General features: G+C 53.3%; 1 protein-coding gene across 1 annotated transcript; it reads right to left on the bottom strand.

The window, feature by feature from the left end:
- Positions 1–813: 813 nt before the first annotated feature.
- Positions 814–17,348, bottom strand: COL1A1 (collagen type I alpha 1 chain). Its single transcript, XM_080923576.1, has 51 exons — positions 17,172–17,348; positions 15,506–15,700; positions 15,354–15,385; positions 15,200–15,235; positions 15,008–15,109; positions 14,174–14,242; positions 13,893–13,937; positions 13,686–13,739; positions 13,493–13,546; positions 12,974–13,027; positions 12,815–12,868; positions 12,444–12,497; positions 12,314–12,358; positions 12,138–12,191; positions 11,987–12,031; positions 11,811–11,864; positions 11,483–11,581; positions 11,351–11,395; positions 11,157–11,255; positions 10,976–11,029; positions 10,686–10,793; positions 10,527–10,580; positions 10,153–10,251; positions 9,964–10,017; positions 9,778–9,876; positions 9,209–9,262; positions 8,965–9,018; positions 8,811–8,864; positions 8,645–8,698; positions 8,226–8,270; positions 8,040–8,138; positions 7,734–7,841; positions 7,289–7,396; positions 7,044–7,097; positions 6,827–6,880; positions 6,475–6,582; positions 6,333–6,386; positions 6,171–6,224; positions 5,890–6,051; positions 5,681–5,788; positions 5,231–5,338; positions 5,074–5,127; positions 4,858–4,965; positions 4,450–4,503; positions 4,226–4,333; positions 3,911–3,964; positions 3,475–3,582; positions 3,106–3,388; positions 2,782–2,972; positions 2,381–2,623; positions 814–2,266 (listed from the first exon to the last, which is right to left on the bottom strand). The coding sequence occupies exons 1-51, from the start codon at positions 17,245–17,247 to the stop codon at positions 2,120–2,122; spliced, it is 4,362 nt and encodes a 1,453-aa protein (XP_080779702.1). The 5' UTR covers positions 17,248–17,348; the 3' UTR covers positions 814–2,119.
- Between the last annotated feature and the right edge of the window lie 1,074 nt (positions 17,349–18,422).

Genomic DNA, 18,422 nt, shown 5'->3' with positions numbered 1-18,422 from the left:
CATCCCCTGCACTGAACCAGCATGCTGTCTGGGCACACTAAAGACCAGGAGGGGCCCATGCACTTCTGTGGTGTGGGGTCCTCTCCTTTCATGTGACACACTGCAAGTTCCTTCACCACATTCTCTAAGAGCCCCCAGGAGGTTCCCTTGAGGGCTGAGCACCTCCCTCTGATGACAGCAAGAGTGACCCCAGAACATTTTTATCCTCCTGGTGGCACCCCAGCCTCCGAAGACCCCCCTTCTATACCAAATTACTTGTTCCTTTGGGCAAGAGGTGGGGAGAGGCCAGCTACCCCTCCATGTTTGACCAGGGAGAAACTTGATCCCTCCAATGACTCAGTCCCTGTTCCCTCTGCTTGGATCCCTTCGGGAGCCCACGAGCCTCCCAAGACCCATGGGCAACACCTCCTCAGGCCTCAGGTCTGCAGCAAGGAAAAGTGGTACAGTTAGGATGGAAGGCAATCTGGGTAGTCTGGGATTCGAAGTGTGTGTGAGTATACTCCTGATGCTGAGTGCCTGGTACTGAACTCTGGCGAGGACAGGGACTTGGGGATGTGCAAAGAGGACTTGAAAGAGGAAAAGGTAAAAGAGGCACGAAAAAGGTCTCAGGCATAAGACAGGCAAGAGGAAGGCAGCAGCATCTGGATAAGAATTGGGGGAGTGAGAGAAAGGGCAGGGTAGAAGGCAAGACACCCCCCCATCCAGAGCCCTCTCCTTGGATCCCCAACTTCCCAAGTCCCAGGAAGGAAATTCAGAGGCCACTGCACATGCGTTGGGTCATTTCCACATGCTTTATTCCAGCAATCAAAATAATTAAAAACATCTCAAATTATTATACACATACAAAATAGGTACAGAGTCTCTTGTTTCCTCCCACCCTGGGTAAAACTGCTTTGTGCTTTGGAAAGTGGTGCTCTGAAACCCTGCTGCGGGACAGACAGAGAGAGGCTGAGGGTGGAGAGCAGCCGCAAGAGGGGAGGGTTTCAGAAGAGAGAGAGAGAGATCAGATAGGCCCAGGAGCTAAAAGAGTGGAGAGGGGAGGGGAGAGTGAGCAGGCTGGAGTTAGCACTCTCTCCTCCCTTGTTAAATAGCACCGTCAGGAAAAAAAAATTCACACAAGTCCCTATCCATTAAAAAAAAAAAAAAGAATAAAAAAATACTTTAAACAAAAGGAACATTTGCTGGCCTAGGGAACATCTCAGCTTCTATAGCACCAGAAATTCCTTCCCACCCCACCCCTTCCCAGAGATGTAGCACCGTTGATACCAAACTGGGCTCGCTGCCACCCTGCCCCCATCTCCGCCCCCACACAGTTGCCCCGGTGACACACAAAGACAAGAACGAGGTAGTCTTTCAGCAACACAATTACACAAGGAATAGAACAGTCTCTCCCACCCAGCCTGCACATGCATGTCCGATGTTTCCAGTCTGCAGTGACCCTGCCTGGCTCCAAACCCCTGCCAGGGGCAGGGGGCACCCCCAGCACAGGCCCTCGGAAAACAAAGTGGGGGGATTTGTTGTAGAGGCCATGGAGATCCCAGATGGTTAGGCTCCTTCAACAGTCCAAGAACCCCATGTCCCGGCAGGATTTGAGGGTGCTGGGTAGGGAAGTAGGCTGGGGGTTGGGGGGGCTGGTAGGATGCTTCAACATTGCCTTTGCTTGCTGACAATGCATTATTTCCTGTGTCTTTGGGGAGACTTAAATTTGGGGAGCAATGGAGGAGAGGCCCCAAGAGGGGATGGAGAAAGGAGCAGAAAAGGCAGCATTTGGGGTATCATAAGCCCAGTGGGCAGAAAGGGACTTATGCCCACATAGGTCTTCAAGCAAGAGGACCAAGCTTCCTTTTTTAAAAAGTTATTTATTTATTCTTTTTTTTTTTTTTTTTTCTTTTTGGTAAGGTTGAATGCACTTTTGGATTTTGGTCACGTTCAGTTGGTCAAAAATAAAAACTAAGTTTGAGAGATGAATGCAAAGGAAAAAAAATGTTTTCCAAAGTCCATGTGAAATTGTCTCCCGTTTTTTGGCTTTTGGGGAAATTGAGTTTGGGTTGTTTGTCTGTTTCTGGGGTTAGGGAAAAGTGGGTTGGGTGGGAGGGAACCAGATTGGGGTGGAGAGAGTTTACACGAAGCAGGCAGGGCCAATGTCTATTCCGAATTCCTGGTCTGGAGCACCAATGTCCAAAGGAGCCACATCGATGATGGGCAGGCGGGAGGTCTTGGTGGTTTTGTATTCGATGACTGTCTTGCCCCAAGTTCCGGTGTGACTCTGGAGTGAATGAAGACAGCGGGAGAGGGTCATTAGCAAGGGCAAGGATGGAGTGAGGCCCTTTCTGATCTGCCAGGAGGCTAAAGCAGATGCTCAAAGAGGTGGGGGACTCACCGTGCAGCCATCCACAAGGGTGCTGTAGGTGAATCGACTGTTGCCTTCGCCCCTGAGCTCGATCTCGTTGGAGCCCTGGAGGAGCAGGGACTTCTTGAGGTTGCCAGTCTGCTGGTCCATGTAGGCTACGCTGTTCTTGCAGTGATAAGTGATGTTCTGGGAGGCCTCGGTGGACATCAGGCGCAGGAAGGTCAGCTGGATGGCCACGTCGGCAGGGTCGGAACCTTCGCTTCCGTACTCGAACTGCAGAGGCCAGAGAGAGGGGAGATTGAGCGATCACATGGACCGTCTAGTCTCTGGCTTTCCTACCTAGGATTCCTGTCTCCTAGATTTGTATCTGCCCTTCCACTAAGCACATATTAAATCCACTCCGGGGCTTCCTGTGCTTTCAGTTCACGTACCTGGAATCCATCGGTCATGCTCTCTCCAAACCAGACATGCTTCTTTTCCTTGGGGTTCGGGCTGATGTACCAGTTCTTCTGAGGCACAGAGGGCTGAGTGGGGAACACACAGGTCTGACCTGTCTCCATGTCGCAGTAGACCTTGATGGCGTCCAGGTTGCAGCCTTGGTTAGGGTCGATCCAGTACTCTCCTGAAGTGGGCAGGGCAATGCGGAGTCAGGAGAAGTAGGCAGCGGGCACCACATGGAAAGCGGGATGCATACAAACACTGGGTGGCGGGCGGAAGAGGACGGGGTGGGGGAGGGGAGGCAGCTGGGTCCTTACCGCTCTTCCAGTCAGAGTGGCACATCTTGAGGTCACGGCATGTGCGGGCGGGGTTCTTGCGGCTGCCTTCGGGGCTGCGGATGTTCTCAATCTGCTGGCTCAGGCTCTTGAGAGTGGTGTCCACCTCAAGGTCACGGTCACGGACCACGTTGGCGTCGTCGGCCCGGTAGTAGCGGCCACCATCACTAGCCTTCTCTTGAGGTGGTTGAGGCAGGAAGCTGAAGTCATAACCGCCGCTGGGAGGGCCAGGAGGGCCAGGGGGTCCAGGAGGGCCGGGGGGACCCTGTGTAGAGAAATGAGATCAAGGTTTACTGCTACTCAAGCCTTGTTGGGGGAGGGTCATGAGGCAGAGGATGTGGGGCTACGTACAGCAGGACCGCTATCACCAGTGCGACCTCGAGGACCAGGGGGACCAATGGGACCGGGGAGACCATTGAGTCCATCTTTGCCAGGAGAACCAGCAGAGCCAGGGGGACCCTGGGGATAGAGAGATGGTTAGAAAAAGTGGCTAGAAACCCAAGGCAGCCCCAACTCTGGCTTAGAAGCATTTCCCACTACCCACCCCCCCCACCACTGCTGGCTTTGCCCAGTGTCTGCTTCTGTCTCAAAGGGTGTCCTTAATTAGTTCCCATGGCTAGGCTTGCAAGGGGCAGGGATGGGAAGGTCAAAGGCTCTAAAAGAACAAGATTCCTTTCCTCCCCACCCACCGTCTGGCCTCTGAACTCTTTTCTGGGGAACAGAGGGATTCCTGAAAGTAACCGGACAGGGAGGGACCCAGGAAGAAGTAACTGAAGGTACAACTTACCCGGGGACCTGCAGGACCAGAGGCTCCAGAGGGACCTTGTTCACCAGGAGAACCCTGAAGAACAGAGAAAAGCAGTTCAGGGGCAGTGTCGATAACTTGTCCTCTCATTCTAGAAATTGAGACCACTCCCATAATCCTTCCTTAAGCTTGCTGTCTCTCTCTCTCCCCTGACCCTCACCCTCACTAGGAAGGAATCAGAATGTCTACCTAGAGTAGACACTGAGGCAGGTGCCCTGCCCCACTCTGTAGTCTGCACCAGGATAAGGTGGAAAAGGTCCCGATGGTAGCCAGGGCCTGAAAGTTGGGTATACTCACAGGAGAGCCAGGAGGACCTTGGAGACCAGAGAAGCCACGATGACCCTTTATGCCTCTGTCACCTTGTTCGCCTGTCTCACCCTTGTCACCACGGGGGCCTTGGGGTCCCTAAAAGAGAGGAGGAGGCAGGATGTCAGGTGCAAGTTCATGTCGAGTGTTGAATGGAACTCTGTCCACAGCTAGGCCAATGTTCAGAGGGCATGAAGTTGGCATGGGACACTTACAGCAGGGCCACGGGAACCAGCAGGGCCGATGGGACCAGCAGGACCAGCAGGACCCTGGAGGGGAAATAGTGAGTTTAGAGGAGGCCAAGGTTGAGGGCTGCAGTATGAACTTCCCCTTGGCCAGACTACTCCCAACCCACAGCTTCTGCTGTGGCCACCTCTCCTGATTCCCAGTTAAACCTTCCCAGAGCCAGGCTTCATGTGATAAGCTGGGGCAAGCCCCAGGCCTTGGGAAAGATGGAGTCCTGCCTAAACGAAGGCCAAGTTCTGACTGTTTTTTCAGGGAGGTGAAAGGCACAGACACATCCCAAGACCCCCTTTTTCCCCAGCCTGAGTGAGGTCATTTATCCATTTTCAGGCCTTTGAGCATGCCTAAAGAAGAGGTTTGGTCTGAGCCTAGCAACTTACAGTCTCACCACGATCACCACTCTTGCCAGCAGGGCCAACAGGGCCGGGAGCACCAGGAGCACCAGGGGCACCAGGGGGGCCAGCGGGGCCAGTCTCACCACGGTCACCCTGGGAACAGAGAGTAAAAATCATGGGGTCAGCCTCATATAAAGTGTCCAGTCTGGGGAGGACCAGGGCAAATCAGAGTCCAGCCTGATGTATGGCATGATCTTTTACCTTGGCACCAGGAGCACCATCTCTTCCAGGGGAGCCTTCAGCACCAGGGGATCCCTGTAGAGGGAGGGGGAGAAATGAGAGTCCACTCCAGGAAAGAGGTCAGGCACAGAACCAGTGGTCCTGCATGGGTACTGGCTAAGGGGTGAAGGCTGCTTACCTCACGACCAGATTCACCAGGGGGGCCAGCCAATCCAGGGGGACCCATGGGGCCAGGGGGACCACGTTCACCACTTGATCCAGAAGGCCCTTGTTTGCCGGGTTCACCCTAAAGAAGAGTAAGGCTGGAGGTCAGATGCGGTGGCTTAAGCCATGAGACCTTTTTTTGTGTGTTTGTTTAGTTTGGTTTTCAAGACAGGGTTTCTCTGTGTAGCCCTGGCTGTCCTGGAACTCGCTCGCTATGAAGATCAGGCTGGTCTTGAACTCAGAAATTCACCTACCTCTGCATCCTTAGTGTTAGGATTCAATGTATTCGCCACCACCACCCGGCTACAGTGAGCATTTCTATCACATTTGCTCTCCTTGTCTCTACCACTGCTACCCTGTCCCTTCTAGTAACCAAGTCCTAGGATGGTTCTTCTTGGAGTCCCCAAGATGAAGAAACACTCACAGAGGGGCCGGGAAGACCAGGGAAACCTCTTTCTCCTCTCTGACCGGGAAGACCGACCACACCACGTTGTCCAGCAATACCCTGAGGTCCAGGGGTACCAGGAGAGCCCTATGGGAGGCAGACAGGGGTGAGATGGGCTCACAGAGGCACAGGAAACATACACAACTCTGGATCTCTCCAGAAATACAGAGATTTGAGTTAGCACTTACAGCAGGTCCATCAGCACCAGGAGATCCTTTCTCACCAGCAGGGCCAGGGGGACCTGGGGGACCAACTTCACCAGGACGTCCAGCGGGACCAGTCTCACCACGGGGACCTTTGCCTCCTTCTTTACCAGCGGGACCAGGAGGGCCAGGAGGTCCAGCATTTCCCTAGATGGGCACAAGAGGGACTGTCAGAGTCTAGACTTCCATAGCATCCCAGTGGCATGCCTCAGTCAGTCCTGCTGTTCTGACATCCCCATCTCCATTCCAGAACTACAGATACTCACAGAGGGACCAGGGGGACCAACACGACCAGCAGCACCAGGGAAACCAGTAGCACCCTGGTAGGAGAGAACACTGGGTGGTTAGAAGTGAACAGTCACTTGTTACCTGGCCTGATCTCCTCCAATCTCTGCCCTTGGGGAGTCTCGACTTTGAATGGTACTCACAGGGGGACCAGCAGCACCACGAGAACCCTTGGGTCCAGGAGCACCAACGTTACCCTGTAAAAGATTGTCAAGATATGAGACCCAGGCTAGCCCCAAGTCCAAGGCTACCAAAAGTTTATGGTGCAGAGGATGAAACACTTACAATGGGGCCAGGGGGTCCAGCAGGACCAGCAGGGCCAGGAGGACCAGCGTCACCTTTTACACCAGTATCACCAGGTTCACCTTTCGCACCAGGTTGGCCATCAGCACCCTAGGCAGGTGTGAGAATGAACAATGGAAGAGTGGATGAGGCAGTCTGGGAGCAGAGGGCCTCTAGGCTAGAGGAGGGGCCACAGATAAGGACTTGGAGATGTCGAGACACTTGGAGACAACCAGTACCTCCCCACCCTTCTCCCCTGACTCAGCGTGACACTTCTGTCCCCATTCAGTCACCCAAGGTCCCATGCCTCATGTCTCAGCTGGGGACAGAAAATGAAGAGGGTCTTGATACTCACAGGGGGGCCGGCGAAGCCAGCAGGACCAGGGGGACCAGGCTCACCACGGTCTCCCTAGAAGAAGAAAAACACTTTGGAGAAATTTTCTTAACATTAGAGAAGAAAAGGGATGAAGGAGTAAAGGGATGAAGTTTGGGGTGGGGGTTTGGGGTGAAGGCAGAAAGCAGGTAGGAGAGAAGGGCTGAACAGAGATCGTCTTAAGGTCTTCTGTACTTACGGGGGCACCACGGGCTCCGGTGGGGCCAGCAGGACCACTGGGACCAGTTTCACCCTATGAGGGAGAGACGGGAACTTTGAACTCTCCTGGGAGATGAACCACTGACACCGCCCCTCCCTTCTGGTCTCTTGAACTTCCTGGGTCACCAGCTTCAGATGGCAGGACCTGCCTGCTCTGCAGAGTCCCACCTGAACTTGTTGTGGAAGCTTTGTGTCAAGAAATAAGGTAGAGAGGCAGCCACTAACCTTGTCACCGGGGGCACCAGCAGGGCCAGGAGGACCAATGGGACCAGTCAGACCACGGGGGCCATCTTTGCCAGGAGTTCCATCAGTACCTTTGGGACCAGCATCACCCTAAAAACAAGGAAAAAATTTGAGACTTACAGACTAGGGCCAGGAGTTGAGCTACAGCATTTTGCGAATGTATCTAAGAGGCTCTCCTCAGTTCTGCCAAGGATACAACATTCTTTCAGGGGTTAAAGGTGCCTACCTGGGGACCCAGGTGGAACCTGGGTTAAGAGGTCCCTGAATTCTGCAGAGTGCTCAATAAAGGAACCTCAGGGAGATGCTCCAACTTTCATCCCCATGGTAACATATTAGAAGAGCTTGATACTAGATATTAGACTAACCAGCAAAACAAAGAGATAAATGAGAACCATCGAGGGCTCCTGAGAACGAAAGGATGACTTACTCTGTCACCCTTAGGACCTGGAAGACCAGCTGCACCACGTTCACCAGGCATTCCTTGAAGACCAGGGGCACCCTGGCTACCGGGAGCTCCGGGGGCACCAGTATCACCCTGTTTGGTAAACAAGATTAGTGAGTCCCAGAAATGTCTCAGAGCCATGAGCTCACTTAGGATCTCAGATCACAGGTTCTAACCAGAAGAATGAACTCACAGACCCGACTTTGGGGCCTCCCCCCCCCCATTCTGGTCTTGTACCCAAGGGCTATGGCCTGGATCACAACCATCATGTCCTTTCCACGATGACCTCACCTTGGCACCGTCATTGCCGGGGGCACCATTGTTTCCTCGGGGACCAGCAGGACCTGGGGGACCTTGTACACCACGCTCACCAGGGAAACCTCTCTCGCCCTAGAAAGGAAGGAAAGGGCATATGATGCTCTGACAGGACCAAGCTCAGGACATTAAAACGGAAGTGGTTCGAGAGGGCACACTTACTCTTGCGCCAGAGGGTCCAGGGGCACCAAGGTCTCCGGGAACACCCTGAGGGTAAAAGGAGAAATGGCAGTGAGCCCAACCTTCCCCTGAGATAAAGCCTCTGCTCCTCTTTGTAGGAGCTGGTCCTCCTGAGCCCAGAGGAATACATTCTTAGCTCAGAACTGAAATTCCTCATCACAATGGGAAGGCTTGAGGTAAAATCAGAACTATTCCAGGCGTTCGTATAAAGAAGCCACACAGTCACTGCGAGATCATATGCGGTGGGTGCTCGCACATGTTTGGTGTATCCAAAGTCCTCCCCTGGTGTTTTACCCCTGTCCCTCTAGCTGGAGGCTTCCTGATCAGCTACGGGTAGTGGGTGGTCTTTTTCTTTGTAGTTTTTGAATGCTCTCACTTTGTGGCCAGTTGCTACCTCTTACCTGTTCACCAGGCTTGCCTGCTTCACCAGGAGGACCAGCAGGACCAGGAAGACCCTGTAAGGTGGGAAGTGGAGGGGAGGAGAGGAAGAATTTAGAATCTTTAACAGTTAACAAAGGAGCGGTCTGCACTCTTCCCTACAAACCTAAGTCATGAAGCCTTCCTTACCTGGAATCCGGGGGAACCAGCAGGACCTTGTTCACCTCTCTCACCAGCAGGACCCTGTCATAGAGAAGAGGCAGTGGTCATGAATAGTCCAAGGAGAAGAGAGGCAAGGTCCCATCTTTCTTGCTCCCCAGGGCTTGAAGACAGGGATACTTACAGCAGGGCCGGGGGCTCCCTGAGCTCCGGCTTCTCCATCTTTGCCAGCAGGACCCTGTGGGGAGAAGGTGACAATTCAGTGTGGCAGAGGACAGCAGCAGGTAGGGACTGGACCTCTGGGACACAGCAGAGCCCACTAGCTACTTCCGATGTTCTCACAGTGGCTGCAGACTCCTGCCACATGAGAATGGTCTATGTCACAGGCAGGGGCAGAAAGGTGACAGAGACTCAAAAGAGATACTTACAACAGCACCAGGAGGTCCGGGGACACCTCGCTCTCCAGCCTTTCCAGGTTCTCCCTGTGTAGAAAGGGAAGAAAGATTAAGGGTCAGAAGATGAGACCGTTACAGTCGAGGACCTTTCATTAGAGTGAGTGTTCCCAGGGGGCTTTCTGTTCAGGAAGACTGAAAGAGGTTGACAAGCTTCAGGCCCTGGGGAAGGTTTTGCTGGCATCTAATGCTTGGCCTTTCTCCCTGCACCCAAAGCAGATGCCCAAGGCTCCTTCCTGGTCACTCTTTCCCCTTCCTTCCCCTTGCTACACACCTTCAGTGACCTGAACTGTGAATGGTGGTCAACTCAAGGCTCTCCTCTCCTTACCAAACTTGGATGTGACTATCACATAAAAGAGCCATCTTATCTGTGTGTTCAGGGAATCCTGCCTAGCAACAATACTTATTTATCAAGGGCAAAGCGATGATCATGGATCCAACAGTCTCTTATTTCACTAATGGGTCCGGAAAGGGCCAGAGGTCACACAGCAAGTGAGTTAGTATGCCTGCTCCTGGTTCTGCAGTGCTCCCCCCTGAATACTTACAGCAGTACCCTTAGGTCCAGGGAACCCCATCACACCAGCCTGGCCACGGGCTCCAGGAGGACCTGCGGGTCCAGGGCGACCATCTTGACCAGCGGGACCCTGAGGATGGGAGGCACAAGAGTTGTAAGGACTAAGGTAGGCACAGAGGAGGGTAGGGGTGAGTCATGAGAGAACAGGCATACTTACAGGGGGACCAGTTTTGCCATCAGGACCAGGGCTGCCAGGACTGCCAGTGAGACCCTAAGGAGAGGCAAGAGAGCATGAATGAGGGCAGGAGGAGGGGAATGACAAGGGGATGAGGGGGATGAGAGAGGGAGTCTGGTGCACCAGCTACAGGCTGCTCCAAGTCCCATGCAAGATAGAGGATCTTCTCACCTTGGCACCAGGGAGACCAGCTTCACCAGGGCGACCAGCTTCTCCGGGAGAACCTTTGGGACCAGCAGGGCCAGGAGCACCACGTTCACCAGCAGGACCCTGAGTGGAGAGAAGTCCCAGATACATCAGGGTCACAGCCTTAGCCTCATCACCATGGATTCTCATCCTATTCATGCTGGGAGAGGGTCTGGGACTTTGAGGGGAATTTTTAGGAATGCCAAAGAGAGGCCAAACATGAGGAGGGAGACCCAGACGTGGGCCCAGGTGGCAGGGAGCGTGGTTGTGGATGGATCTGGGTAGGTGTAAACAGTACTGTCAGGGTGAGGTGATGTCCGGCAGCTGAGAAGTGAGCTTCTCTACCAGGGAGAGATTACCTTGGGGCCAGCAACACCATCAGCACCAGGGAAACCACGGCTACCAGGTCCACCCTGCAGAGAGAAGAAAAAAGGCCAGTGAGCTCAATCACCAGCGCAGCACTGGGCAAGCACTAAGAGCAAAGAAGAGACATGGGAGGTGGGGGTGGGGTCACTTACACGCTCACCAGGAGGTCCGGGCAGGCCGGTAGGTCCAGGCTCACCACGGGCTCCTCGTTTTCCTTCTTCTCCAGCAGGGCCAGGGGGACCTTGAACTCCAGCAGGGCCCTGGAGTAGGCAGAGAGGGAGTGGCCTTGGTGAGGGGGCGCAAGCCCAGGAGCCTACGATGCTGGCCTCTAACAACAGGGCTTCTGGGTATGAGGCATGGGGCTCCCTTCCTCCCTGGAGCTCTGTTGTGAAGCTTCCAAGTCTTGGGGGCCGAGGAGGAAAAGGGGTAATGTGCGACTTACGGGTTCTCCTTTGGCACCAGTGTCTCCTTTGTTGCCGGGAGCACCAGGTTCACCCTGTGTAGGGAAAGAAAGATGATAAGAATTGGAGTTGATCTGTTGGCTCACAATTGTATGTTTCTCCAGAAGGGGGCGCACTGGAGCTAGTGCCTGAACCGGGCCGAAGGGATAGTCTTATACTTACGCTGTTACCCTTGGGACCTGGAGCGCCGCTGGGGCCCTGAGGTCCAGAGGGGCCTCGAGCACCAGGGAAGCCAGGAGCACCAGCAATACCAGGAGCACCCTGCAGGAATCAGGACAGACATTGTAATTCAAGGGTGGACGGCATGGGGCAAGTAGCAGGTGAGCATGGGAGGAGGAGGGCTGCTAGTGACTTACATTGGCACCTTTAGCACCAGGTTGTCCATCAGCACCAGGGTTTCCCTGTCACATAGAGAAAGGAGGGTGAGTGACAGCCTAGAATGGTGAAACTGGCACGTAGCACAGGAGTCAGCATCAGCGGACACTTACAGCAGGGCCAGCAGCACCAGCAGGGCCAGGGGGTCCGGGCTCACCACGCACACCCTGGGGACCTTCAGAGCCTCGGGCTCCTTGGGGACCAGCTTCACCCTGGATTGGAGGAAAGGAGAAATCAGAATGGGGCACCCAGCATTACTTCTAAATGTCAGGGGTTGGAAGGTGGGGGAGCAAGGATGAGAACTTTGAGAGCTAGGTAGGGGACACCAGGATAAGGGTGTTGCGGAATGGCTCACTCTTGCCACTCTGGGCTTCTCTGATCTGGGGTGACACCTAGCCCTTGGCCTAGAACAATCATGTTCAAAGAAAGAATGACTCTCACCTTAGCACCAACTGCACCAGGGAAGCCAGGAGGGCCAGTGGGGCCGGTGGGACCCTGTGAATAAGATGGAAGTTTAGTTACAAGGTAGGGACTAAGAGCTCCTAATTTTAACGGCTGATGTTGAAACATCAGACCCTGAAGCCTCACCCCACTCCCAAAGTCAAAGCCATACTTACAGGGGGCCCAGCTGCACCAACAGCACCATCATTACCACGAGCACCCTGCAAGAGAGAGAGGAAGCTCAATTATGGCCCCTGAGCTTTAGTTAGTTCCCTTAGTCCCTGGGAAACCCCAACCAGGGGCATCCAAGCGGCCAGGAGTACTTACAGCACTTCCAGGGGGTCCAGGGCGACCTCTCTCACCAGGCAGGCCTCGGGGACCCTGGTAATGAAACCAAGGGCGGTCGAGTGAGTTGGAGAGACCCTCTTCCACAGCCTCCATCCACCCTTCACTCTACCGCTTCCTCTTGGAGCGCCCCCTATTGCTCAAGATGGCATACTCACCATCTGGCCAGGAGCTCCGTTTTCACCAGGAGTGCCAGGCTCTCCCTAGGAACAGAGAACAGAGTGAAGTATTCATGTATAGTAGGACTGTTGGGCGTGGGTAGTTCAGGACCTCCCAATAGTATCTTACCTTAGGACCAGCAGGACCAGCATCTCCTTTGGCACCATCCAAACCACTGAAACCCTTAATGAGGAAAAGGAGATGAAGTCAGACACCGTGTGTGGGGGGTATACTACCTTGACACCCACACAGATTTGACAATAACCTTTGGAAGATCTCCAGCTGTCTCCCTGTCTCTGAGCTAAACTAGACTCCAATTCGCCTATCATCCCAGTTAGTCTCTTTATTGGGACTTCTTCCTCCCTGCAAAGGAAGTTCTTCCATATATCTAACCTATGACCTATAAGGCATCTGTAGCTACCACAACAGGATCTCTTAGGGAAGGGGATCAAATGGTGGCTTGGGACTTTGGGAGCTTCAGTGACTTAAAAGAGACTTACTCTGTGTCCCTTCATTCCAGGGAGGCCAGCTGTTCCAGGCAATCCACGAGCACCCTGGAGAGAAAGGCAAATGAGGACTTGGAAAATGTTCAGAAGAAAGTGAATATTGCTCCTAAACACATCCCCAGTGCACTAAGCCCTGGGGCCCATCTTGTGTACCTGAGGCCCAGGAGCTCCGCGCTCACCAGGACGGCCAGGCTTTCCAGCTTCCCCCTGCAGAGAGAGAAAAGGTCGTTATGGCCATGGCTCCCCATCCCCTATACTGGGAAAGGGTGGAATGGCTCAGGTTTATTGGAGGTTATTAAAGGGTAGATTTGGTGTAGGGGACCAAATCTAACTTCTAACCTAAAACTCAGTTTGGATCTATAGTGAAACCTTTGGTGACATTCGAGTTCCGTCAAAGGAATTCCTGTCAGTATTTGTTTCCATACCTGCTCACCCAGAGCTCTTAAACCTGGATTAGTCCAAGGGATGGAAATGGGGGTGAGGATGGGGTGAGGATGCAGGTGAAAATGGAGGCTACCTAGAACCCTCTATTCAGTGAAAAGATGACTTAAAAGGGCCAACTTGAGTTTTCTTCCCCTGGTTATTGGTGGCGAGACTCTGCTGGGAGGATTTCAGGACCCACACAGAGAAGGCCTCATGATTCCACAGTGTCTTTCCCCCAGGGGTACTTACATCATCTCCGTTTTTGCCAGGAGGGCCAGGGGGACCACGGGGACCCATTGGACCCTAGAGGAGACAAGAGAAACAGGACGTCAAGGTGAGAGACTAGAACCAGGAGGCGACAAGCCACTCCTCACTCGGTATGGGTGACTGTCCACAGAAGAATTTGTGGAGAGGAAGTCCTCTGCATGGAGGACTAACTTACTGAAGCGCCAGGCTCGCCAGGTTCACCAGGGGGGCCTTGGAAACCTTGAGGACCCTGAAGAACACGAGAGAAGGGTAGGCTCAGAAAAGCAGGTTCCTTCTGGGCCCCTCTTACAAGCGATGTCTACCAGCCTTCTTTCCTCATCCCCATCTTTCTCCCCAACAGCCCATGCCCAAAGTGATACATGAAAGACCCTCAGATACGTACAGGTGCACCAGGTGGGCCAGGGAGACCACGAGGACCAGAAGGACCCTACAGAAGGAAAAAGAGGGGCTTGTGATATCTATACGTACAAGCAGTGTGTCAGAGATCTGTTTCTACTGCTTCCTGTGGGTACCACCGTTGTCTGTCCGGCATCTTTGCTAGATCTGAAGTTCCAAAGGTGGCCTTTACTTCCCCAGCTATTTGTATCCACTCCCTTGCAGGCCATCATTGGCCTCTCCTGGGCCCCTCTCCTTTATGCCCCACTGCTCCCCCTGGTGGCTCACCATGGGGCCAGGCACGGAAACTCCAGCTGATTTCTCATCGTAACCGTAGGACATCTGGGAAGCAAAGTTCTAGAAAAACAAGAGAGAGCGCGTGAGAAATTGGACTCTGGATGGTAAATTAAAAGCCAGGAGGCACTGGCAGTAGTGGAAGAAACAGACACAGACTTCCAGAAGTACCTAAGAGAGGCAGCAATACAGACTGTAAGATATCCCTGTACCAGACACCTTGACTGAACTTGATCTAACCAGACAACCCCAAACTGCACAAGAATCTATAAAGTAATGGCCTCTGCCCAACAGCCAGACTGTTAAAAACCTTGCCAAGTCAAGGATGACAAAGAGTCTCAGAAAGAGTCTATATTCTCGGGAACCTAAGGAATGAGACAGTGGAATGCAGTTGGTGGTCTTGGACAGGAAGGGGGGGATGCTATAAAGGACATTTTGGGAGGCTTTGGTGAAATCTAAAAGTGGGATTGTATATCAGGCAATAGTGTTAGATCAACATTAAATCATAGGAGTATGCACTTGCTCTTAGGAAACGCATTTCAGAGCATAAGGCATGAGCATGTTCTTGACAACTTATGTCTCAAATGGTCCAGGACACACAGAGGCAGAGGGAGCTGGGTGCTCAGAAAGTGGCCAAGCAGTTGTGTTGAGGGGTGAATAGAAGAAGTTCTGTGCACCATTGCAACTTTTCTGTAAGTTTATGGTTACTTAAAAATATAAAGTTGTGTCTGACAAAACCAAAAGCCAAGAAAAACAAACAGGCAAATGAACAAACAGATAAACAAAACAGGGAGTCACACAGGTCTGGGGTCTCCAAGATCTACTCACTCCTCCAAGGCCAGGGGTTCCGGGGGGACCAGGAGGACCAGGAGGACCAGGAAGTCCAGGCTGTCCAGGGATGCCATCTTGTCCAGGGGGGCCAGCGGGTCCCTGCACCAAGAGAGGGAGGGGGCTGCTATGAGCACAGATCAGAGCCACGCCCCCTCCAGTTTCCCAGCTCACTTAGAATATGATGCTTACCCTTGGGCCTTGGGGGCCAGGGTCTCCTTTGGGTCCCTGTGGGGTTGAGAGTGAAGAAACAAGAGGTCGGTTAGAGAACCAAAGAAAGGTAAAGTTTATTGGAGGACAGTGGGGGTCATGGACGGGTGGGCAAAAGTAGGTAGCAGACTATTACCTCGACTCCTATGACTTCTGTGTTTGGTGATACTGGGAAGAAAAATGTGCGGTTAGAAGTAAACTTGCTCAGGTGCGTGGGTGCTATAGGCTTTCAAGACACAGGCAAAGGAGGGACTCCGCCTTCCCTTAACCCTAGGACCAGAACCGTACCATATTCTTCTGGGCAGAAAGCACAGCACTCGCCCTCCCGTGTTTGGGGGTTGGGACAGTCCAAGTCTTCGTTGCATAGCACGTCATCGCACACGGCCGTGCCATTGTAGCAGATACAGATCAAACATACTTCGGGTTTCCACGTCTCACCATTAGGAACCCTTAGGCCATTGTGTATGCAGCTGACTCCAGGGACTGCACAAATGGGAAGAGACACAGGATGTGAGCTTCTCTGAGACCTTACTTACCTCGGGGCACCAGGGATCCCAGCCTTTTTTTACCCTTTGCCCTGTCTAAGAGGCGCACGTAGATTTTTCCACTTTCCTCATCTTTCCCCTCATTCCCTATTTTCTTCCCTCAAATCCTTAAATGCAGGGCTGCTCCTTATCGGCGTTCAGTGACAGCACCAGGGCACCTGGCCAGGGCTATAACTTCCCAGTTCTTAGGAATTTAAACAAAGCTTTAGACTGGGGTTGCTTCCAAACTCAACTTCAACCCACGCGCGCGCGAGAACCAAATAAAATAAAAGGCCTCCTGAAGGAGAGTAGGAGGGCTCCTACACAGTAGGTGGGGGCTCGTGGGACGTGGTTTGCTCGGAGACAGGAGGCGGGGGTGCTAGGAGAGAAGGGGACTTCCTGCCCTGGTCCCACCTCCTTTCCCTGGGCAGGTGGGATGGAATGGGCGGGGCTAAAATGTGAAGTGGCTGATTTCAGTGGAACCCTGTCCAGAGTAATAAAATGTATCTCTAAAGTTAGATACATCCTAATTCCCAGCTCCCAGGAATCTTAAAAGCTTGCTATCTAGACAAGCCGGGTCCTTCAAAGCCATAGTGCTTCGGGATCTCTCCCTAGCCAAAGAACTCAAGCCTACGAACAGTAATGATTAGTTAACCACGCCCACCGCTCTGGTACCGGATCAAGGCAACCACTAGGTGGCGGGCAACACTAAGCAATGCACGGGACGGAATCAATTTTACTCCGCTTGGGTCACTTCTTTCAAAGACCAGAGTTACCCCATCTGTCCCTGCTTTAATTTTCCTAGTCTGGAGATGAGGGTCCATGCCCAGCAAATAACCCAGGTTTTCCCCCTTCAGCCCGCGCGCTGTAAAGTGCAGTAACCAGAACTCGTAATGCTCAAGGTTGACCAGCAGGAGGCACAGGGACCGCACCCAGTCAAGTCCTAGCCAAACTTTCTCATCCAACAACCCGCCCTCTCCGAGCGTCCCCTCCCCTCCCCCAGAGCCCAGCACCCCGGAGGCCCCAGCAACACTGTCTAGCCTGCAGAGAGGGCAAACAATCTTTCCTTATGAATCATCCCGCAGCCTTTTGGGTAGCTTTTACATCTTGAGCTCCGAATCTCTATTCCAGAGGTCTTATTTCATCTTCGACGTACTCTGCCCCAACCCGTGCCCAGACTCCCACTTTTCCTGTTGTGCTACAGATGGGTACTTGAAATTTCCTGCTGTGCCATCTCAACCAGGGCTCCACTTCTGAGAACTGCTCGCCCTCATCTGCTCACCAGGGTGACCTCTCCCCAGTTCCTCTCCATCACCTTCCCATCCCTGACCCTGGAGCACTCTGCGCTTCCGTTTATGTCCTAATTGCTAGGACCCCTAAGCAGAACGCGAAATCAAGAAGCCGTAAACTCCCCAGAGTTTGGAACTTACTGTCTTCTTGGCCATGCGTCAGGAGGGCAGTGGCCCCTAAGAGGAGCAGGAGCCGGAGGTCCACAAAGCTGAACATGTCTAGACCCTAGACATGTAGACTCTTTGCGGCTGGGGTGGGGGGTTAGCTTCGGCTCATGCGTGGCCTCACTCCGCGTGCCTCCTGCTCTGTCCCGGAGGAGAAACTCCCGTCTGCTCAGACGACTGGCCTGGGCCCCTTTTATACCATCCCGATGGGAGGAACCCTGCTTCTCGGAGAGGGGGAGCCAGCAGCCCGGCCCCCAGCCAATCAGAACTGCCTGGCCCGGCCCCCAATTTGGAACGAAGAGGGGGGAGGAGGAAAAGGAAAGGAAAGGAGTCCACCCAGCCCCCCCTGCAATTCTGCCGCCCTTGACCCCCCAGATCTACATGGGCCAGAGGTGCTGTCACTGGAGTGTGGCCGAGCCCTTAGTATACTGATTGTGGGTAGGGGGTGCTCCTTGCACTTTCTTTCTGTGACCTCAAATCAGAAGGATGTAGAACTAGGAGTCTGAGATGGGGAACATTATAAAGGAGTCAGTGTCAGGCATATTTGGGAAAAGGTCCTCTTGGCCATGCCTCATAATCTTTCTGGCATCTTTGGGAAGAACTAAGGAATAAGTTAGGTAGGTATCTCCCCAAATCTGAAGAACCAAGCAGCTAAGCAGATGTGCTTGTTGTAGGGAGGGGAGCACCTCATGGCATGGGCCCAGGTATGGAGGGTAGGAATATTTGTGAACAAGATAGACATCTCTTCACAGATTCCAAGGGTCAGATATTCGGCTGTTTGAAAGGAGAGGGGTGGCTATCTGTTTGACCATGGATATGGCTCCAGGGCAGGCCCATCTTTCTCCAGCACCAGGTGTTAACTGAGGGACACATCTCTGAGGCCGAGGCTTGGGGAGAAGTTTGACATCCTAGTTCTTCTGCATTAATCAATGGGCGGCGGGGGTGGGGGGTGGGGGTGGTGTTTCTGGGTCCTTAAAGCTGTGGCCCGGGGCTTGTTGCATAAAGTCTTTTCCGACCACCTCCATCCCAGGGCTGGGATGTGAGTTTGTTACAGGAGGCCTGTGACCAGGGATGTCTTAGAAAAAAGGTCTTGTGTCAGCTGTGGCTACACCCCGGGATTGGTTAGAGGCCCTCTTATGTGGCAGTATCAATCCAGAAAGAACAGGTAGAAGGCACTTGGCCATAGGGGGGTGCTCTCAAAGCTACAGAGAGCCCTCTGTCCTTATC

This window comes from Micromys minutus (genome assembly GCF_963924665.1).
Source record: "Micromys minutus genome assembly, chromosome: 10".
NCBI lineage: Eukaryota > Metazoa > Chordata > Mammalia > Rodentia > Muridae > Micromys > Micromys minutus.
The sequence above is the reverse complement of the archived record's forward strand: the minus strand, read 5'-3'. Positions and strand labels throughout refer to the sequence as shown.